Source organism: Erpetoichthys calabaricus, chromosome 6 (assembly GCF_900747795.2).
Source record: "Erpetoichthys calabaricus chromosome 6, fErpCal1.3, whole genome shotgun sequence".
NCBI lineage: Eukaryota > Metazoa > Chordata > Cladistia > Polypteriformes > Polypteridae > Erpetoichthys > Erpetoichthys calabaricus.
Window position 1 is genome coordinate 53,244,803 of NC_041399.2, and position 24,192 is coordinate 53,268,994.

The 24,192-nt window shown below is 38.8% G+C and overlaps 1 protein-coding gene across 1 annotated transcript in view; it reads left to right on the forward strand.

Annotated features, from left to right (window-relative positions):
* Window positions 1-24,192, forward strand: part of adhfe1 (alcohol dehydrogenase iron containing 1) — a 48,390-nt gene that overhangs the window by 8,261 nt on the left and 15,937 nt on the right. Inside the window, exons 4-10 of the mRNA XM_028803586.2 lie at window positions 10,761-10,814; window positions 10,914-11,068; window positions 11,309-11,505; window positions 12,210-12,287; window positions 19,946-20,051; window positions 21,028-21,180; window positions 22,972-23,070. Of these exons, the coding sequence (XP_028659419.2) occupies window positions 10,761-10,814; window positions 10,914-11,068; window positions 11,309-11,505; window positions 12,210-12,287; window positions 19,946-20,051; window positions 21,028-21,180; window positions 22,972-23,070 (842 nt within the window). The remainder of the gene's footprint in view (window positions 1-10,760; window positions 10,815-10,913; window positions 11,069-11,308; window positions 11,506-12,209; window positions 12,288-19,945; window positions 20,052-21,027; window positions 21,181-22,971; window positions 23,071-24,192) is intronic.

Here is a 24,192-nt window from a genome sequence, read left to right on the forward strand (position 1 = left end):
GGCAAACTCCCATGATCCCTCAAATATCTGAGCAAGGACAAACAGTTGGTCCACCGTTTCATGCTCAGGAAAGAATCTGCATTGTTCCTGCTGTATCCAAGGTTCAGCTATAAGACAGAACCTCTATTCCAGTACACTGGCACAGGCATTCCCAGAAGATAAAGTGAGATACCTTGGTAATTGGAAAACACAGTCTCATCTGCATTTTCAAAAATAATAACCAACACTGTAGTCTCTTGAGGCAAAGCCTCCACCTTCTACTCAGTGTTAAAAAGAAATGTTAGCTAAGACACCCCCACAATATCCAGTGCCTTCAGCAAGCCAATCACTCTTGCCATTACAAACTTTTATATCACTGATGCGTCTTCAGTCACACAAATAGATTCAACCACATCCAATCATTCTGACATTGCTTCCAGTTTGAAAGGTGCATTTATCAAAGCAGATTTTGCTTAAGAAGATTAATTCTGAAACTAAAAGTTACAGGCATCAGAGATAACCTGAAAAACTGGATTAGACGTTGGTTAACCAGCACAAGACAAAGTGTACTGATAAGAGGAGAATGCTCCACAAGGAGTGAGGTCATCAGTGGAGTCCCTCAGGGGTCTGTCCTGGGACTGTTACTTTTTCTGATTTATATCAATGACACAGATTTCAATATAGTTAGAAAACTTGTTAAAATCACAAATGATACTAAAATTGGAGGAAAGGCAGACACTGAGTAGGTAGCAAAAACAATTCAAGAAGATTTGGACAAGCTTCAGAACTTGCAGTTTAACATAGAAAAGTGCAAAATACTACATGTGGGCAAAAGGAAAGTCAATTTTAAATGCAAGATAGGCTACACTATCCTATAGGAAGCAACTTTTGAAATGTATTTAAGGGTTCAAGTTGACATAACATTTTCATCATCTAAGTAATGCACAGAAGCAATTAAAAGGGAAAATAAAATGTTAGATTATATTATAATAACTATTCAATATAAATCAAGGGACAGTATGCTCAGATAATATAAGGCAATAGTGAGACTGCATGTGGAGTACTCTGAACAGTTCTGGTCGCCATGCTACAAGAAAGACAAGGAGAGCAACCAAGTGTATCCCAGGACTTAAGGACATGTCCTACTTCAACATAATATGAGAATTAAACTTGTTCAGTCTTAAGGCTGCCTGGAGACCTAATCCAGGTCTTCAGAATTCTCAAAGGCATTGATAAAGCAGATCAGCAGAATTGGATAGGTATGTAGATGTAACTTTATTTGTCCCCAGGGGAAATTTGGCAAATGTATTTGACAGCGATCGAACATCGCCCATTACAATTGTTTTGCATTTACCATTGCACCAGCACGTTGCCCTCTCTGTCTTCGGACAAACAACTGTTGCAGTTCAGTGAATCTGAGCTGCTTAGGTGCTTGTGATGGCAGAGCAAGTAGCTGATTACAGGGGTATTTAATACACCCCACTTTTATCTTCTTAGTATCTCCTACATTTCCAGGTGTGGCAGAAATAAGGTAGTCTTTGGGTCCTCTTCACTACTCCATCCAAGTTCGTAGTCCGTTTTAAGTGTAGTCAAGCCAAGCTGACGCCTGGGTTTGCGTGCATTGCAGATCGTTGGTAAATTTAAACACATACTTGAGGACACACGTGGAAATTAAGAGGAAGTGCATTAAGGAATGAAACAAGGAAGCACTTCTTTACATACAGAATTGTAGAAATCCCGAACAAACTATCAAGACATGAAGCTGAAGCAAAAACTGATAACTTTTAAGAAATATCTGGAGGAGATATTGTGGAATCTTAGTTATTAGCCAAAAAAATAAAAACAAGCTTGATGGACTGAATAGTCTTTTTTGACAAATTTCTTATGTTCTTCCAATGTTCTTGGTTTGTTTGATTGTTTGCAGTGAATGCTTTAATGGAAGACTTTATCAACTGAATATTGTCTCTTTCATTTTAACAAACATCAGCCATGTATGGAGGAATATTTTGGACAAAATTAATTAAATAAATAAATAAATACATGTGCAAATAAATAAAAGTACTGTGAAATGTGAGCATAAATAAATAAATGTCATGAAATGTAAGCATAAATAAATAAATGTGCCGAGAAATGTGAGTATTAGTAAATAAAAGTATCAGAAAATATGTTTTTGTTGCATATTTATTTATTTTATTTTTATTTTATTTTGTCCTAACATTCCTCCAAACGCATAATGAAATACGGCTTGAGATTAATGTGGCTCATTCGCCTTTTGATTGTTTTCTCTGATACACCATGTAGATCCTGCAATCTGTCGTACAGTAATCCCTCCTCCATCGCGGGGGTTGCGTTCCAGAACCCCCCGCGAAAGGTGAAAATCTGCGAAATAGAAACCATATGTTTATATGGTTATTTTTATATTGTCATGCTTGGGTCACAGATTTGCACAGAAACACAGGAGGTTGTAGAGAGACAGGAGCTTTATTCAAACACTGCAAACAAACATTTGTCTCTTTTTCAAAAGTTTAAACTGTGCTCCATGACAAGACAGAGATGACAGTTCCGTCTCACAATTAAAAGAATGCAAACATATCTTCCTCTTCAAAGGAATGCGCGTCAGGAGCACAGAATGTCAGAAAGAGAGAGAAAAGCAAACAAATCAATAGGGCTGTTTGGTATGCGAAGCACCACGCGGCACAAAGCTGTTGAAGGCGGCAGCTCACACCCCCTCCGTCAGGAGCAGAGAAAGAGAGAGAGACAGAGAAAAACAAACAATCAAAAATCAATACGTGCCCTTTGATCTTTTAAGTATGCGAACCACCGTGCAGCATGTTGCTTCACGAAGCAGCTGCACAGAAGGGAGCAACATGAAGATAATCTTTCAGCATTTTTAGACGAGCGTCCGTATCGTCTAGGTGTGTGAACAGCCCCCCTGCTCAATCCCTCTACGTCAGGATCAGAGAATGTCAGCGCAAGAGAGAGAGAGAGAAAAGTAAGTTGGGTAGCTTCTCAGCCATCTGCCAATAGCGTCCCTTGTATGAAATCAACTGGGCAAACCAACTGAGGAAGCATGTACCAGAAATTAAAAGACCCATTGTCCACAGAAATCCGTGAACCAGCAAAAAATCTGCGATATATATTTAAATATGCTTACATATAAAATCCACGATAGAGTGAAGCCGCGAAAGGCGAAGCACGATATAGCGAGGGATTACTGTACTTTTAAACCGCATAAAAGAAAGTGTTCTATTGACTCGGCTGGAATGTCAAACTATGGGCATCCAGGGCAGGTGAGCTTGTTACCTCAACTGGCGTGTACCAGAGCTTTGAAGTTTTCAAAAACAGTTTAATCAATGTATGTAGTCTAAACCAGGGCCACCAACATTGTAATTTCTTCTGATAAATCTTCAATTTTCTCTCTGAAATGCGTGATAACTTTGGCCAAATCAATTTCATTGGCAGTAGTTAGCATTTTTCTAATTAATTCTTGCAATATCTCATTACATTCATCTCCCGTTCTGACGTATTGAAGCATGAGCAATCTACAGAAGATGATTCACCAATCAAAACACAGTATGTGCTAGAGCCCACCCTCTCAACTTTGACGAGTGAAAGTGACACTTTTATTTCAAGCCATATTTCATGATGCGTTTGGTGGAATATTACAGACAAAACTAAATAAATAAATAAAAATCATATTTCATTGCACATTTATTTATTAATACTCACATTTCATGACACATTTATTTATTTATGCTAACATTTCATAGTACTTTTATTTATTTGTGCATTTATTTATTTATTTCTGAAATATTCCTCCATAGCAGCCATGGCTGCGTAGAATCTGAATTATGGAAACTGCAGTGATAATAGTCCAGTTAATCAGATAATTTTATAAACCATACTAGACGTGACTGATTTTTTTCCACAGCTTTTTGTTTTACTTCTGTTAACTAAAATCACTTCCTTATAAAAATTTATTATCAGGCATTGTCAGAAATCAATTTTCCAATGTTTGTTTATTGTGTATTGTTCTGTTTTTACCATCTTCTATATTTTGTTTAATTAGTAATTCAAATTTCATTTCTAAATATACAGTATTTTGAATAATTTCCTTACTTGTGTCATTATTATTGTTATGTATTTTGCAGATGTCTTTACCAAAGAAATGAAAATATACTGTATGTATGTATGTATATATATATATATATATATATATATATATATATATATATATATATATATATATATATATATATATATATATAGTGAGACTTGCCCGGACACCACCAGTCGGAAACCACATCTTTATCAAATCCACACCTTTATTATTCATAAATAAAGACAGTTCCACACAGCACACAATGCACACAGCAATAATCACCACTATAACTCTCTTTCTCAGTCATTGGCCGCCTCTGTCCTCCTGGGAGCTTCGTCCTGCTCCCACTCCCGACTCTGGCTCTCAGACTGTAGGAAGGCAGCACCTTTTATCCCTGCCCAGATGTGCTCCAGGTGTCTGATGATGTCCATCCGGCAGCACTTCCTGGTGTGGCAGAAGTGCTGCCCTTTGCACCAGAAGCACTCCGGGCGTCCCTGGCAGGTTCCTCCACCATCTTGCCAAGTGTGGCGGAAGTAACTATTTTCGAGTCCTACGAGGCTTGAGGCGCCCCCTGGCAGTAGCCACGGGTCCCAAAAGGCCAGAAGCTTTTTGTTCTTCTCCTGTGGTCCTCTCCTGCTCCAGGGCGGTTTCCCCCTCATGGCCCGGAAGCTATTCCTGCCCCCTTCCGGTCCTTTTAGGCATCCCGGCCAGGTAATGACCCCGGAAATCTGCCACAATACAGTATATATATATATACTAGGGGGCTCCGCCCCCTGCTTGCTTCGCTCGCCAACCCCTGGCGTTGGGACATGAGAAAGAGTCAGATGTATGAATTAGATATAGAATAGTGTGCAGCTTTGGATGATGCCCATAGAAATAACAAATAGAGTGTTTGTCATATATTAATGTTTTATTGGAATATTTCTTTGTATACAACATTAGTAGTAAAGATGGTGTCTTGTCCTTGAATGAGTCTTCCTTGGCATGGATTATTTATAATTTTAACTTTAACGTCAGATGAACGGCGAACACGTGAGAAGGCAACATAAAGTTGTCCATGTCCAAAAACGGGTTCAGAGAGGTAGATGCCAACCTTGTCCATGGTTTGTCCTTGTGATTTGTTGATGGTCATGGCAAATGCAGGTTTAATGGGGAACTGTCGGCGTTTCAATGTAAAAGGTAATTCTAGTTCAGAACTTGTAAGGTCAATTCTAGGAATGAGAACAGTATTGTTAGCATGTGATCCTGTAAGAACTGTCGCTTGAATAACATTGCGTGTCATGGTGTTGACGACTAACCGTGTGCCATTGCATAAACCCTGTTTAGTGTTAAGGTTTTTTAATAGCATGATTATTGTTCCGTTTTTAAGGGTAAGGTCGTGTTGTGGTAATCCGGCAGGGTTAATAGTGTTCAAATATTCTAAGGGGAAATTTATATGTTCATTGTCGTCATCAGAGTCAACTTTGTCTGAGCTTAGAAAGATCTGTGTCTCTCCAGGAAGTAATGAAATGACTTGGTTATTAATGTGATTAACATTAATATTTTTTGGACATAATATAGTGCGTTGTGTTAACAGGGGTATTTGGTCTAATGTGTTTGCTGTTCCAAATATCTCTTTTACTAAGTCGTCTGAGATAAAGGATTGTGGAATGGAAATAATATCTGGGTGAAGTCCATCTGTATTTGTGAGTGTACCATTTCCCAGTTGTATTAGCCAACTGTTATATTCTGGATCTGGACATCGCATGTTTTGTACCAACTGTATTGTTTTAAAGCAGTGCCAATTGTCTGCGTATTTTAAGGTGGACTGAACAATAGCTGAGCGCATGGCATGTGGAACAATAGCTAAGCATTGTCTAAAATCTCCTCCTAATAAAAGAACTTTTCCTCCAAAGGGAATATTATTATTCATCAACGTTTGTAGAAGTTTATCAATGGTGTTGAGTAAGTGACTGGATGCCATTGTACATTCATCAATAATTATCAGTTTTGCAAGACGGATGTCTCGGGCATTGCTACTGTGAATGTTCATAGTGGATACTGATGTCTCTGTGATTGGGACCGGTATTTTGAATATTGAGTGACATGTACGACCATTTATTAACAGATTTGCTGCCACTCCGGAGGATCGCAGTCACTGTTAATATGTTTCCTTTTCTGCAGTTGAACGGTTAATAGTGCTTTATTGTAAGGAGATCCACCTATGCTGACACCTATGCTGTCTAGTGTGAAGGTGTTGACGTTCACTTTAGAATATGTGGCTTTGGGTGTCACTTCTTATGGATGTGTGTGTGTGTGTGGGGGGGGGGGGGTGAGGATTGTTGTTGCGCGAGCGTCTTCTTTCTTTTTGTGTTCCTGTGTCTTGTTTGAATCCCCCTCTTTGTGTGTGTCCCATCCGTTGCTTGTAGGGTCTGTGGGGTGGGCTTCGCTCGCCAACCCCTGGTGTTGGGAATGACAAAGAGCGTGATGTATGAATGAGATATAGAATAGTGTGACGGTGTAGATGATGCAAATAGAAATCAAACAATAAAGTGTGTGGCACAGTGTAAAGGTTTATTTGAAAATTTCTTTGTACACGCCGTTTAAGTGTAAAAGGTAATTCCAGCTCAGAACTTGTAAGGTCATTTAAAATGGTTATTGTTGTGGTCAGAGTCAAGTTTGTCAGAGCTTAGAAAGAGTTGTGTCTCTCCAGGAAGTAATGGAATGACGTGGGTATTTATGTTTTCCACATTAATATTTTTTGGACATAATATAGTGCGTTGTGTTTAAAGGGGCATTTGGTCTAATGAGATTGCTGTTCCAAATGTCTCTGTAACTAAGTCGTCGCAGATAAAGGCTTGAGGAATTGTAATAATATGTGGCTGAAGTCCATCTGTATTGGTGAGTGTACCATCTCTCAGTTGTAATAAGCAATTGTTATGATCTGGTTCTGGACATCGTATCTTTTTTACTAACTGTATCTTTTGAAAGTAATGCCAATTGTCTGCGTATTTTAAGGTGCACTGAACAATAGCTGAGTGCATGGCATCTGGAAGAATAGCTAATCACTTTCTAAAATCTCCTCCTCATAAAAGTACCTTTCCTCCAAATCGAATATTATTATTCATAAACGTTTGTAGAAGTTTATGAATGGTGTTGAGTAAGTGACTTCATGTCATTGAACATTCATCAATAAACAACATTTTTTCAAGACGGATGTCACGTGCAGTGCCACCGTTAATGTTCATAGTGGATACCGATTTGTAGGATCTAATGCAGTTGATAAAGATTTCACTTTCAGGTACATCGTCAGTTATAAGCTTCTGTAGATATTCAGTATATGAATGTAAAGAAGGCAGTCTAATTTGACCCTTTTGACAACAACGTGTAAATGTATAACTTGTATTGCCAGTTGTTTCTTCAGGGAAGTGAACTGAATGACAATGATTGCAAATGACATTCATTAATCCGAATGAATTTTCCTGGTGTATGTTTTGCTTGTGCCGTTTGAGAGGCGTGTTGTTGCATGTGTAGTATTTAGGACGTGTTGTTTTGGAGCTGTAATCGATTTGCCTGTGCTGTGTGAGAAGCCCGTTGTAGCCTTCGCTGCCATTAACGTATGTCTGAGACGGGAGGTGTTTCATTTTGAATCCGTGCTTGTTGCGATGCAACACTTTGATTGATAGATTGCGTAATGTGGATCTAGGATGTAGATTTGTGCATATTTGCGTTGTTGATTTGTTTCAGGGTGCACTGTTCCAATGCGATGCAGTATTTGTGCACATATGCGAAAGCAGTATGGTCCATTGCCTTTTGGTGGCCTGATATTTACTCCGGTATATGCAAAAGCAAATGAACTATTGTAGGATCTAATGCAGTTCATAAAGTTTTTACTTTTAGGTACATCGTTAGTTAGAAGCTTTAGTTGAGCTTTGCGTTTTTGGAGTCGAGACATTTTTTCTTATGGATGTGTGGGGGGGGATCGTTGTTGCGCGAGCGTTTTGTTTCTTTTTGTGTTCCTGTGTCTTGTTTGAATCCCCCTCTTTGTGTGTGTCCCGTCCCGTCCCGTGCCTGTAGGGTGGGGGGGGTATGGTCGTGCCTTGCTATTGTGCGCTCGTCTGTTCTTTTTTTTTTGGTGTGTTTAGTTTCGTGTGCAATGTGTTTCGTGCTTTCCCCTCGTTTGAGTACTCTTTAATGTTTTTTTTCCTTATTTTGGTGCTTGTTGAGCCTCATTTTTGTGACTCCTTTCTGTATGTGCTCACTCCTGTTTTCTGTGCTCTTGTCGGACTCTTTTTGCGCCTGCGTCTCTCGCGGACCCTCATCCGCCTCTCTCCCCCTCTTTTGTCCGCCTTTCTCGGGTCCTCAGCCGACTCTCGCGGACTGTTTGTTGCGCCGGCGCAGTACGTCTTTTTGCAGCTACGGCCCATGGCCAGATGTGCCTGCGTCCATCATCCGGTTTAGCATTCTCGGTTAGTAATATGGATATATATATATATATATATATATATATATATATATACATCCATTTTCCAACCCGCTGAATCCGAACACAGGGTCACGGGGGTCTGCTGGAGCCAATCCCAGCCAACACAGGGCACAAGGCAGGGAACCAATCCTGGGCAGGGAGCCAACCCACCACAGGACACACACAAACACACCCACACACCAAGCACACACTAGGGCCAATTTTTAGAATCGCCAATCCACCTAACCTGCATGTCTTTGGACTGTGGGAGGAAACCGGAGCGCCCGGAGGAAACCCACGCAGACACGGGGAGAACATGCAAACTCCACGCAGGGAGGACACAGGAAGTGAACCCAGGTCCCCAGATCTCCCAACTGCGAGGCAGCAGCGCTACCCACTGCGCCACCGTGCCGCCCCTATATATATATATATATATATATATATATATATATATATATATATATATATATATATATATATATATATATATATAAATGTATGTTTTTCTTTTCAGTTTTAGAGGCAGGTTCCTTGATTGCTCAGGGCCACATATTTTGTCATTTTGTGGTTTAAAATACAATGCCTTAGCCACGATGCTATCCAACATCACAAGAGTGGCGTTTGAGGGTGGCAGGTGGGGTGACTGCCCCAGGCCTAAGGGGTCCCCCGCTTTTGAGCTCTGCATGTCCTATTCGAGTGGATTTGTCAAGTTTTATTCTCCAGTTATATTTTGAGAAAGTCCACGTGTTTTCTTGCAAAAATTTAGCTGAATACTGTAATGAGAAAATCCTTTGTATGTTAACATTATTTTTATTAAATTTGCATGCAAGTTTTTAAAGACCACACATACTGGTAACAGCGTTTGACATAACTGGCCCCGCTTGGGGTTGGTCAGCCCTAGGCCCCTCACACCCCTAAGGCCGCCTCTACAACATCATGTACTCATTGCAGTAAATTCTGTTGTTCTACAGCCAGCGTTAGGAACTGAACTGTCACATTTTCTTTTTACAGTTAAAATTTTAACGACTGTTTTGTTGCATGCTGTCCTAGTATCACAATTATATGACAAGTTTTAATGCATATATGTAGCAGAAAGGGCAACACAGAAAGAGAAGGGTCCTAAAAGGCAGGATCATAAAAGGCTCTGAAAATAAAAGGAAGTATGAGTTGACCATATACTGTTGCTTTAACAAAATTGAATAATTACTCCCAGAGGCTGGTAAGTCATGCACTTGTAGAAAATGCAAGCTAATTATTCCATGGACACAAAAGCAGCAGAATGGCAATATTTAGTGGAATGTAATTCAGTAGACATCCTCAGGCTGACACATGGTATTACGAACTCCTGCTACATTATATATAAACTCATTGCTACCTATTATGATGGAGACGGTACTCGACGCCTGCCTTTTCAAGTGTGAGTTGGGCTCAGCACTGCAGAGAAACCTCAAACCAAGACAGAGCATGCTAGAAAGGTGACCCCAAATGTTCCTGATTATAGATGTGATCCCTGGTTGAGACTTAACTGCTGCTTCTAGCAAGAGATTGAGTGAAGATTTGGGAGGACTGTGGGCAAGCACACTACTGGTTTAAGGAAAAGTTGTTATAGAATGTCTAAAAAAGGCATTGGACGTAATAGGAATATGGGTGGCAGTGAGGCCAACCCATTTGATAGACCAAGTGACTGTTATACAGTATGTATGAAAGTCCAGAGTGGCACAGGATTTGCTGTTTTCCTTTGTTAATTTAGTGTATACATGTTGCTCGTTTTGTTAATCTCCCCACTAAGTTTGTTTTATAATAAAACCTCAATTTTGTGTAGTTTGGCATTTTTTGCATTCATTTAGGATTGGGGATGGACAGATGGGTTGCTCCTATTATCCACACATCAATGAACTATTTATACCCACATAAAATGTTTAACTTTACATTTTTATTTTTAGTGATCCAAGTTTCAGATTAATCTTATACTTACCATAACTGCAGGAAAGTTGTACCGTGTACAAAATTGTTACATTCTCATACAGTTAAAAATGTTCACAAGATACAAATGTGCAGTTGCTGGTGGTCCTGCTTCAAAACCTAACAACCTGGGTTCTGTCCAGTCTGTCAATGTAGAGTTTATATTTTCCATTTGTATATCTATGTGTGTTTTTTCCTTCATGTGACCCTTAATTATGTACTTCGTTAAACATGAAATTTCTTTTTTGTGACGGGATATTTTTCTAATTGTAGATGGCCTGTTCCAATATCAGATATGGAGAAGGGGTTACCAAAGAGCTGAGCATGGTATATATACTCCATATTTGTTTTTATTTGAACATTTTTTTAATTAAATCTTAAGATTGATGGATTTTAAATCATACTGTGATTGCTTTTATTGTATAGGATCTTCAGAATATGGGTGCCAGGAATGTCTGCCTGATGACAGATAAGAACTTGGTGCAGCTACCACCAGTTAAAGCAGTGTTAAACTCTTTTTCAAAACACAACATTAACTTTAAATTATATAACAAAGTTCGAGTGGAGCCCACTGATGCAAGGTGTGGAAATGAAAGATTCTTTGTCTACCAATATTAAAAACGGTGACTTTTAGTTTATGTTAAACCTTTTAACTATAAAATATTTTAATTCAAAGGTCACTTTAGAATATCATGTTCCTCTGTTTGCATTTTAGAGTTAACTAATTAAATGAAAAGTCATTTTATTTGTTCTGTTATAAAATGTTTATGTTATTATTTGCTAGAAATGAAATTACAGTCCTATCATTTTTTGTTTTGAAGTTTTAAGGAGGCTATCGACTTTGCAAAGAAGGGAGATTTTGACGCTTATGTGGCAGTTGGTGGAGGTTCTGTGATTGACACATGCAAAGCTGCAAACTTGTACTCTTCCAATCCAGAGGCAGACTTCCTCGATTTTGTTAATGCACCCATAGGCAAAGGAAAACCCGTAACAACTGCTCTCAAGCCACTCATTGCAGGTGACAGCACTTTTTTTCCATTTTGTATCAGTTAACATCATAAAACCTTTTAACAGTTTGGAATAATAGAGTTTATAAGAATGACAGTTTATTATTTTCAAGATATATTTGGCTGTTTTCGCTAAATTTTAGGGCAACCTCAATAGCTGTATTCCGCATCCCTGGATTGGAATAAGCAGTTAATTAATGGATGAATGGATAGTACCTGTACAGTGAATAAAAATACACCTGTGCAGGCCATCATTTTGCAGCTTATTTATGTTTCCTCATTTTCTTAACAGCTCTACCATGGAAAACAGATTTCAGTGTTTATTTGTGTTTTCTCGATGATCACTGTCTTGTTTCCTAAATATATACTTTTTTACACATAAAGTAATTTAAAAGGATTACATGGCTAAAACCACAGGTATTCAGTAAGTCAAACACTTGAGGAACCATTTTTAAAAGCGGATTCCATAAGTGTCATCAACAGTAAATGTTAGCTTTGTACTGCAAATAACTTTAATTGCGACATTTTGTTTTATGTACACTGCACTTTTTACAAAGACACAGAAGTGAGCTCTACTCTGTGAAATGTAATTTAAAGATAAAAGTATATCAGTGATGTTAAGATTATTGTCATATTTTGTAAAATGCTGAAAATACTAAAATATAAATATATAAATGTATATGTAAAAATATGTTTAATTTGTTCTTTTTCCCAGTGCCAACGACATCAGGTACAGGAAGTGAAACAACAGGAGTTGCAGTATTTGACTTTGAGCATTTAAAAGCTAAAACTGGTAAGACAAACACATCTGTCATTTATATTTTTATTTATTTACTAGCTGTTCTGTCCAGCTTTACTAGGAAGAGAAATAAAAAGTATGTTACAGGTGTAAAATAAATAAAAAACAGATCTGACACTTATAACCTCCTCATCTAGTGATTCTGAGCCTAAAGGTAAGTAAAGTATGGTCAGATGGCTGGAGAGAACAGAAAAAAAACTCCACATAAGAGCAAAATCTGCAGGGGTTCCAGTGCCAAAAGACTGCCCAGCACCACTTTCGTAATGTACAGCTGAATTGCTGTGAGACATGTGAGGGTCAAGAGGCACACACACCCTCCTCCTCCTACCTAAGCAGGGCTCCTGGCGAATCCCCACAAAGAGTCCACCACCTCCCACTCCCGCCATCTCAAAAAGACTTTTGTTACTCCAGGACAAACACAGATCTTGATACAAATGGGCCTATTATTATGAGTCTATTATTGAAAACGCTAATCACCCACTTCATAGTGTTGTGGTTGGACAGAGAAGCGTTTTCAGCAGTAGACTGACTAGCATCAAGTGCTGTACTTACTGAACGTCACAATAAACCCTTCCTCCCCACAGCCATCAAACTCTATAACTCCTTTTCCGGTCACTCACCCACACTTTAAGCCATTACCCTTTTTCTTTATTGGATATCCAGGTAAATTTTTCAAGTACCCTAGGTTCTTGTCTATAAGCCGGACTTGTGTATAAGCCGGAGACCAAAAATCATACGAATTTTTAAAATAAAATCTTATCATAGATAAGCCGGACTCATGGATAAGCCGAACGTACTATAACCTATAACTAATAGAAGGGAGGGAGGTCAGTGGTCTCACTCGCACCCATTTAATTTCTTTAAGGGGGGAGAAAAGCCAAGCAAAATGACACCTTTTATTGGCTAACTAGAAAGATTACAATATGCAAGCTTTCGAGGCAACTCAGGCCCCTTCTTCAGGCAAGATGTAATACAGAAACTGAAGTTTCCTATGTTTATATACACACTCTAGGACAAGAAACAACATTGGTAAATCTTTAAATGAGAGATTTTGTATGTAAAAAATTAATAGATTCATTCAGGCTAGGGTTAATTTAGCAAGAGAGAAAAGAACAATGTATTGTCAAGATCTCTGGATAAGATAACTGTCCAACAAGGTCTTTTGAAGTTTGTAATGAGTTTTTCAAAACAATGTGGGTCTGTAGACAGGTTGTCTGTCATTCTGAGAGATGTAAACAATCCTCATATCTGGCCATAAAACTCTTGTCTTTATTCAATCCATGTTGTAAAGTATTACATTTTAGCATGAGTTTAACTTCCCATTCTTTTCTCTCTTGCTGTGTTTTGAAATTGCCCATAAGCACTGTGACCTTAAAGTCCTTCTCACAGTGTCCATGGCTGTTGAAGTGGGCCGCCACAGGAACATCTGTGTTGCCATGTTTAATGTGGAACCTGTGTAAGTTCATTCTCTGGCGGAGTGTTTGTCCAGTTTCTCCCACATAGAGTGCAGTGTCAGGACATTTCATGCAGAAAATTAGGTAGACTACATTAGATGATCTGCAGGAAAATGATCCCTTGATGTGATGTTCGAGTCGGCAGTGTGGTATAACTATACGGTCTGTATCATAGATGTGGGCACATGTTTTGCATCTTTTCTGTAGGCATGGAGATGTGCCATTTTCTGTTGGTTCACTTAGGGAGCCTCGGACAATTAATTGTTGAAGGTTTGGTGGTTGTCTGTATGCCAGGAGGGGAGGTTCAGGAAATACATTTTTCAGTGTTTGGTCATTGTTTAGTATTGGCTGAAGTTCTTTTATAATTTTTCGAAGTGTTTCAAGATGTGGGTTGTAGGTGACAACAAGGGGGATGCGATCCTTGTTGTCTTTGTTTTTATATTCCAGAAGGTTGTCTCTGGGTATGGCAGTAGCTCTTCTTATTTGAGTGTCTGTTGTTTTCGGGGTGTAACCTTGTTTGATGAAATCTTGTCTGAGCTCCTGCAGTTGTTGATCCCGGTCTGTTGGGTCTGAGCAAATACGATTGTACCGTATTGCTTGGCTGAAAATAATGGAGCGCCTTATATGCTTGGGGTGGAAGCTATCATTTTTCAGGTAGGTCCGTCTGTCTGTCGGTTTGTGAAAAATAGAAGTTACAAGGGTGTTGTCTTTCAGTTGAACGGTGGTGTCAAGAAAGCTGACTTCTGTTTTTGAGTAATTCAGCTTCAGCTTTATGTTGGGGTGAAAACAATTATATTCATTATGAAAATGGAGGAGGTCCTTTTCACTGGCAGTCCAGATTATGAAGGTATTTAAGGGGGGAGAGAGTGTGAGATATTGGCGTCTCTCTCACTCCCCACATGGCGCGGTTGGAGCGGCCGGAGCGCGTTCTTTCTGCTCTGGGCGTCGCCGAGTCAACACGCGCGCGTAGCGGTCATTTAAATTGTGATTTTATATGTAAACATATTTAAATATATATCGCAGATTTTTTGCTGGTTCGCGGATTTCTGCGGACAATGGGTCTTTTAATTTCTGGTACATGCTTCCTCAGTTGGTTTGCCCAGTTGATTTCATACAAGGGACGTTATTGGCAGATGGCTGAGAAGCTAGATTGCTTACTTTTCTCTCTCTCTTGCGCTGACTATCTGTGATCCTGACGTATGGGGATTGAGCAGGGGGGCTGTTCGCACACCTAGACGATACGGACGCTCATCTAAAAATGCTGAAAGATTATCTTCACGTTGCTATCTTTTGTGCAGCTTCCTGAAACGACATGCTGCACAGTGCTTTGCATACTTAAAAGCTCGAAGGGCACGTATTGATTTTTGACTGAAAAACAAACTCTGTCTCTCTCTCTCTCTCTCTCTCTCTCTCTCTCTCTCTCTCCCTCCCTGCTCCTGACGGAGGGGGTGTGAGCTGCCGCCTTCAACAGCTTTGTGCCGCGGTGCTTCGCATACTTAAAAGCCAAACAGCACCATTGATTTGTTTGCTAGAGATTGTTTTCTCTATCTATGTTGCATTCTGTGCTCCTGACACGCACTCCTTTGAAGAGGAAGATATGTTTGCATTCTTTTAATTGTGAGACAGAACTGTCATCTCTGTCTTGTCATGGAGCACAGTTTAAACTTTTGAAAAAGAGACAAATGTTTGTTTGCAGTGTTTGAATAACGTTCCTGTCTCTCTACAACCTCCTGTGTTTCTGCGCAAATCTGTGACCCAAGCATGACAATATAAAAATAACCATATAAACATATGGTTTCTACTTCGCGGATTTTCTTATTTCGCGGTGGAGGAGGGATTACTGTATAAGCCGGACTTATGTATAAGCCGATATTCTATTTTTTCATTTTCACAACTTTTTTCCTTAGATAAGCCGCGGCTTATAGACAAGAACTTAGGGTACTTGAAATATGCAACATACTGTCTGTTCTTGTGCAATAAATTGTCTTCTCTTCACATGAGAATAACCTTATTTGTTCTCTGAATGTGCAATATTAACTTAAGGTACAACACACTGCACTGTAGTTTGATACTTACATTTATTACACTCTATTTCTATTCACATGATTACTTTATACGTGCTCTTAGTGTAACATGTCCCTTGTCTGTTGTTAAATTGTAACATAAGTAATTTCCTTCGGGATTAATAAAGTTTTCTGATTCTGATTCTGATTTGCACTTTGATATGGATATGGCCATTTTTGCTTGACATAAAGTGAGCATTTGGAAAAATGTGATTAGATTAGATCAACTATTAAAGAATTCTTAAGAGGCAAAGGTAAAAATCTCTTTCTTTTTTGACATGCTTATATATTTAAAAATTCTCAATAATTATTATGGTAATTATAAACACCTGAAATTGCCATTGTTTTGTTATGCAATTGTTTCTACTTTTTTTGAAGTAACAATCGTGTTGTTAGCATGTTATCTTCTGGAGTTATTTAGGTTAAAATGCGCAAAGGTCCAGTGAAAATGACAGCTTTTGGCGAGGTTGTCTTAGAATTTATTTTTTCTAGGTATTTATATGTAGAAGCTGTAAAAAAGCCTATACTCAAAGGTACACTATGCTGTAAATAACTGTAAAGTTTTGTAGAAATAAGTGAAGTGGTTTTCACATGCTCAAACAAATAGACTGAAATTCAGTTTTGTGTAAGAATAAGATAAGTAGATTCTAAATAAACAAAGTGCCATTCCTTCTGTTCAATTTCAATAAGGCTCACCATTGACCTGTTGCTGCCATCTAGTGGATATGAAACACTATTAATTTAGTAGAATTTCTGTGGATAAAGTAGTACTAGGGTGTTGTACCGTGTTATCCATTGTGAATGTAGAGAAAAGCCAAGCAGAATGACACCTTTTATTGGCTAACTAAAAAGATTACAATATGCAAGCTTTCGAGGCAACTCAGGCCCCTTCTTCAGGCAAGATGTAATCAATCAGGTAAGATGTGGATAATGGAAACTTTTAGATAGATAGATAGATAGATAGATAGATAGATAGATAGATAGATAGATAGATAGATAGATAGATAGATAGATAGATAGATACTTTATTAATCCCAAGGAGAAATTCACATACTCCAGCAGCAGCATACTGATACAAAAAAACAATATTAAAGAGTAATAAAAATGCAGGTAAAAACAGACAATAACTGAATAATGTTAATGTTTACCCCACCGGGTGGAACTGAAGAGTCGCATAGTTTTGGGGGAGGAATGATCTCCTCAGTCTGTCAGTGGAGCAGGACAGTGACAGCAGTCTGTCGCTGAAGCTGCTCCTCTGTCTGGAGATTATACTGTTTAGTGGATGCAGTGGATTCTCCATGATTGACAGGAGTCTGCTCAGCGCCCGTCACTCTGCCATGGAAGTCAAACTGTCCAGCTCCATGCCTACAATAGAGCCTGCTTTCCTCACCAGTTTGTCCAGGCGTGAGGCGTCCTTCTTCTTAATGCTGCCTCCCCAGCACACCACTGCGTAGAAGAGGGCGCTCACCACAACAGTCTGATAGAACATCTGCAGCATCTTATTGCAGATGTTGAAGGACGCCAGTCTTCTAAGGAAGTATAGTCGGCTCTGTCCTCTCTTGCACAGAGAATCAGTATTGGCAGTCCAGTCCAATTTATCATCCAGCTGCACTCCCAGGTATTTATAGGTCTGTACCCTCTGCACACAGTCACCTCTGATGATCACGGGGTCCAGGAGGGGCCTGGGCCTCCTAAAATCCACCACCAGCTCCTTGGTTTTGCTGGTGTTCAGGTGTAGGTGGTTTGAGTCGCACCATTTAACAAAGTCCTTGATGAGATTCCTATACTCCTCCTCCTGCCCACTCCTGATGCAGCCCACGATAGCAGTGTCGTCAGCGAACTTTTGCACATGGCAGGACTCTGAGTTGTATTGGAAGTCCGATGTATATAGGCTGAACAGGACCGGAGAAAGTACAGTTCCCTGCTGCGCTCCTGTGTTGCTGGCCACAATGTCAGACCTGCAGTTCCCGAGACGCACATACTGAGGTCTGTTTGTAAGATAGTCCACAATCCATGCTGCCAGATATGAATCTACTCCCATCTCTGTCAGCTTGTCCCTAAGGAGCAGAGTTTGGATGGTGTTGAAGGCGCTAGAGAAGTCTAGAAACATAATTCTTACATCACCACTGCCTCTGTCCAAGTGGGAGAGTGATCGGTGTAGCATATAGATGATGGCATCCTCTGCTCCCACCTTCTCCTGGTATGCGAACTGCGTGGCATACCTGTGGCCTCAGGTGGTGAAGCAGCAGCCGCTCCATGGTCTTCATCACATGTGACGTCAGAGCGACAGGCCGGAAGTCGTTCAGCTCACTAGGACGTGATACCTTTGGGACTGGGGTGATACAAGATGTTTTCCAAAGCCTTGGGACTCTCCCCTGTTCCAGGCTCAGGTTGAAGATGCACTGTAGAGGACTCCCCAGCTCCAGCTCACAGACCTTCAGCAGTCATGGCGATACTCCATCTGGACCCGCTGCTCAGCTCTGTGCGCACCTGCGCTGCTGTAATTGTGGGTGGGGATGTCTCTCCTATGCTGGTATCAGCAGAAGGATGGGTGGAGGGTGTAGTACTCCGAGGTGAGAGTGGGTTAGGGTGGTCAAACCAGTTAAAGAAGTTGTTCAATTGGTTTGCTCTCTTCATGTCTCTCTCGATGGTGGCACCCCGCTTCGAGCTGCAGCCAGTGATGATCTTCATCTCATCCCACATTTCCTTCATGCTGTTATTCTGCAACTTCTGCTCCAGCTTTCTCCTGTACTGCTCCTTTGCCGCCTTGAGCTGGACTCTGAGTTCCTTCTGCAATAAAAACTTATATTATTTTATTTTTTAGTTAGCTTGTCTCAGTTTTGATTTATTTCTAGATTTTTATACACCTGAATCAATGCAAGTGTTTGTTGAACATTTTTGCTTGTGACTGATGCTTTAATCAGATTACAAAAATTTAACTCTTTTTTTTTTAAATGGCATAATCAGTATTATACAATGTTATGTAAAACTGGGACAATTAATGCAGTTTCTGTTATGTGAAGTTAGAAATTTTTTCAATCAAAATATATTTCTTTCAGTTTTTAAATGTAGTACATAAATGAGCCACTTGACATATATGTAATTAACATGTTTCATAATGATTAAAAAAAATCCAGCTAATTGATAATGACAACTCCACGTGGTGGCCCTGATTACAGATTACTCTTTACCTTCCACTGATGTGGAGTATGTCTTAGATTTGGAGAGAATGGGACATTGTCTCACTAGTGCCCTCATGAATTTATAAAGTGCTTGAAACTGCGCCTTCCTGTTAAAGTAGGTCATCCTGACATCATTTGTACAAGTACATAAAGTTACAGATGAGATAATATAAGTTTTTCTTTTATTCGCTGACAATAGTTTATACATAAGATGTCTTAATCTATAAACGAAAATTTATCTAAGACTTTTAATTTTTTAATTATTTTGTCAACTTTATATAATATTGGCTGTAACAGTGTCCAAAGACATATACCATTTATCTGTATACTAATTGGTGTAATTAAAATGCTTTCTACCTATTATATGTAGAGAAAAGCCAAGCAAAATGACACCTTTTATTGGCCAATAAAAGGTGTCACTTTGCTTGGCTTTTCTCTACATTCATAATGGCTAACACGGTACAACACCCTAGTACTACCTATTATATGTAAATGATAAAAGTAACTATTCTGTTAAGCCTAATCAGTCTTGCCATTGAGAAATTAGCTGTTCACATGGCAGGGCTCCACCAGCCTGGTATAATAAAGGATCTCCATCTTTGGATCTACTTTTAACAGTGACTCACAACTTTTTTGTAATTTCCCTAACAAACCCCTTGCTTGTCAGAACTTAGTTGAGGCTGGTTGTCAAGATCTAAACAAATATATTTATGTTTGTGACTTATCTGATTGAACTAGCAGGGTTTACTATTCAGCAGCATGTTATGATCTGTATATTATTCCCATATATTTCATTGCTACATGTTGTCCTGTCTATGTTGTAATAATGGGGTCTCAGAAACTGGATCAAAACACATCACAAATTCAAAAGGAAACAAATATTAATGCAGTTCAGTCCGTAGCTATAAAAATGTTTGTTTTTAATGTCATTATAACTTTTTTATAATGATTAGGAATTGCAAGCAGGGCACTCAGACCAACCCTGGGAATGGTGGACCCTTTACATACGCTGCATTTGCCCCAGAGAGTTGCTGCTAACAGCGGATTTGATGTGCTATGGTATGAACTACGCTTTATTCTGAATTAATAAACTTAATGATATATTTGTTTTCTATACCATTTATCTCAGGGTTTTAATGCATGAAAACTATCTGTTTTATAGGACATTTCGCTATTAGCTGATCTTCAGGTGTCCCACTAGCAACTTTGTCATTAAGATACCACATGTGCTTCTTTCTTCTTCACTCTTTGTTTTTAAAACAAACCTTTCAAAAGACAACTTTATCTGCCATATTTGCATCACTATGCTTCTGCTTCCTTTTTCTTTTACGGTATCTTTTGCAGTATTTCATGAATAAAAAAGAAAAGAGTGTATCTGTCTCCTCTCGTACTCACCATTTTTATCTTCCCAGCGCATGCTCCCAGTCTCTCTCTCTAATTTAGTTACGTTGCCTTTCTCAGTTACTTGTAACTTGCAACTTGATGACAGAGTTAGTGTGGGGTGGACATGCATCCCGCTGTGACTAATACATTTGCTCTACTACTAATCTAAGATTTAATTAGTAGTAAAAATGCAAGTTTTCTGGATAGGATTATGAAAATAGTTAAACATCTACTGTATATATTTATATTTTTGTGCATGTGAGGAGAGGATTTGCAGATGGGGGGCACAGGCTGATTCTCCAACCCAAGATGGTTCTGTCACAAAATATGGTAACAGTGCATGTGTAGTTTACTTGAAATGAATAGCTCTGTTGCCCAGTCATTACACATAAAACATGAATATTAACGTCAATAGTGTAACTCTTCAAATGATGTTCTTTATTGTGTTATAATAACTTCAAATTATTTGCTTCAATTAGATTTTCAGATTTTCCAAATTCTTGTTTGATATCTTTTGAAATCAAATTAAAGGTTAATTTGGAAAGAGTACTGTACAATATCTATATTATATGAGTTTTTTTGCCATGTACAATGCACTATATATGTAAACACAATTTCCTGCTCTCACCAATCCCTCGTTCTTTTTCAACAGCCATGCTCTGGAATCCTATACAGCTTTGCCATACAATATGCGAAGCCCCTGCCCTACAAATCCTATAAACAGGCCTGCTTACCAAGGGAGCAACCCCATTAGTGATGTCTGGTCCAAGCATGCTCTCCACATTTTAGCTAAATATTTAAAAAGGTAAATATGGGACTGCTTTTCATTTCTCTAAAGTAAGGTGCTGGTATTTGGCAGCAATCATACCATCTGTTCTTCAAAACAGGTAATCTACCTGAAGCTAAATATGTCTGGGCCTGGCCAGTGGCTAGTGGCCATCAGAGGGCACTTACCCTGTGGTCTATATGTGTGGATCTCAATGTCCCAGTGCAGTGGCGGGGACACTGCCATAAAAAATGATGCTGCACCTCAGATGAGATGTTAAACCAATATCATAAAAGATCCCTGGTTCTTTGAAAACAGTAGGGTGTTCCCTGATGTCCGGGCTAAATTGCTCACCACAGACTTGACATTTTGGTCCTTAATCATTTCTTGCTTGCCTGCCTGCCTGCCTCTGATATTTTGTATACGAAGATATTTGCAATTGTGTTGCTTTTGAAAGTAAAATTAATTAACAGCATCACAGTCTCTAGCAAAAACAGTAAAATTAGATTTTTGTCTGTCATGATACATCTTCTATGTTGTATATTTCTCCTAAACACAACCACCATCAAAGAAATAAGGTTACTAACTTTGTTATGCGATGGATTGCTTTTCTATCAAGGCTGTAGTTCTGCTGTGCACTTGTTGCTATCGCAGTAAAATCTGGTGATCACAATCCCAAGTAGGAATTGGTCAGGCAATGAAAATGGTTTCCTAAAGCTATACAAGTAGCTCATAGAACATCTCCAACTTTAAAAGAAAACAGAAAGAAACATACAATATTTAAGAAATCGCAATTACAGACAGCAGCACTCATTAGTAAACTGTGATTTAAGGCATAGCAATTCTCAAAGTGATTTTATGAGTTAGGCCTTTACAGAGTGATTCAGTTGGACTTAGGCTTATAAATGTCTGTGTTAGTGTATGAAAACATGCTCTGATTGGTGAGCAAAAACATAACCAAATTCAAATATATATAATTGTTTGGAAGTAAACCAAGACCAAAGCATTTTTTGCCCACATCTGGCTTATTTGACCTGGTCTGTGCCTCCCCCTTTTGGTTTTTCTTTTTCACCATTATGAAACATTCTGTCTTCATGGTGAATAATTTCATCCCACTGATGAACTTTAGAATGCCTACGTGCTGGCCGGTCTTTTGGCTGTGGGGCCCTTTGGAGGTTTATCTTCTTCAGCATCCTGTTAGCTGGAGTTTTGTTTTCTTCACCTATCTTTTTCCTCTCTGACAACATCATATATTATTAAATTGGACTCTCACTTTAGCCATTTTAGCTATTAGAGACCACAGTTAACAGGTTTTTTAGTTTTGCCTAATTCCATTACTGCCATATTTATTTATTGATTGATTATTTGTTTTTTGTTTGTTTGTTTTTAATTTTTTCTTTGCATGGTCCTTTTTATTTTATGTATGAAAGTTTGCTGTGTAAATAAATATTTTTTTTGTTGTTCATCCCTATTGGGACATCTCTGGGAGAGTTTATTTTTATGACTTTCTACAGCTGTTTTCAGTTGCAGAACTAAAACTGAGCTGGACAGTAATATAATAATACAATGTATTGTTTTTCACATGCAAAACTGTGTAAGAGTAGCAAGTGATCACCACTCTTGGGAATTATGAATTCTGTCTGAAAAAATGTTTCCTTAAGAGTTTAACCCAAACCGTAACCCTAAGTAAGTCAACTTTCACTTACTTAATTTGTTAAATCTCAAACTTAATAGGAAAGCTAATTTGTTTTTTCATTCTGAAGTTTTTGGCTATTTGTTTATTTAACATTTATTAATAGAGTAAATTTTATAATTAATGTCTGTTTTCAGAGCTGTAAAGGATCCTGGTGACCTGGAAGCAAGATCGAGCATGCACTTAGCGAGTGTGTTTGCTGGAATAGGATTTGGAAACGCTGGAGTTCACCTTTGGTAGATCGTTTTTTTGCATTTTTCCTGACAAAAAGAAGAAGACATTTCTTTTTGTCCAGTGTTTCTCGGTTATAAAGAGAAAGTACTGACAGATAGATGAATACTGTAGCTATAAAATAGTTATAACAGCATCCAAATTACTTGAATTTCATAACCTACAGAAAATATGCATACTATAGTTTATAACTGCAATCTGTTATACACAGGTTTCTTGAATTTACCAAAATATGGATCTTATTTTGTTTGGGTCAGTCTTTAGTACATAAAATTTAGGGTCAGTCATCATCATTTATCCAGAGTTGCCAGTGTACCACACAGTGAGCAGGCACTGGTGTTGCGCGGTATAAGTACAAACAAAATACATGTAATCAGTAGTATCTCAGATGTTGTAAGTCGTCTTGGATAAAGGGGTCAGTCATATAATAAGTAATAATGTTATTGAGTCACTGGAGCTGCTAACTCTTGAACATGCTTTATTGTCCATGAGTAAATTGTTCCTGCATGAGATCAATTTCTGCTTTTCCTGGTGACTTGGCTCCTGTTGATAGTCATTGCAAAACCCAATTACACAGGAAACTGTACTCTTTTGAACTGAAACAGGTAATCAGTAGTGTGATGGTACAGATAGGCTCCATTCTTGGTATTGTCTTCAGGACCCTGTTAAACAGTTGGTTACGTAGCCAAGGATGAGTCAGGCAAATGAGGACACTCACATAGCAAGGGACAGGTGTAACAGTGCTCAGGTGCTTTTATTAAAATCAACCCATAAACAAAGTGCAAACTGCATAGTGCAAAATCTTCATTAAATAAATAATCGATTAAAACAGCATTTTATTTAAAGCATTTTTGACATTTCGGGGCATTTAGTTTTTCTATTTGGTGGGGGGAAGTTACCCCTAAGCATTGATATAAATCCAATGGCCTTTCTTAGCAGATGCCTACTGCCCAAGATGTTTAATCCTGCCAAAGTTCATTTTATGATAGTATGAACCACCAGGAGGCGTACAGCTCCCCAAACCCGGACACAACAGGCACAGAGCCCAGTCTTGCCACACAGTGCCCATTTATTTTAAGTGGGAAAGTGCTTTTCCTTTACTGCCCACTACACAGCACAGTACAGTA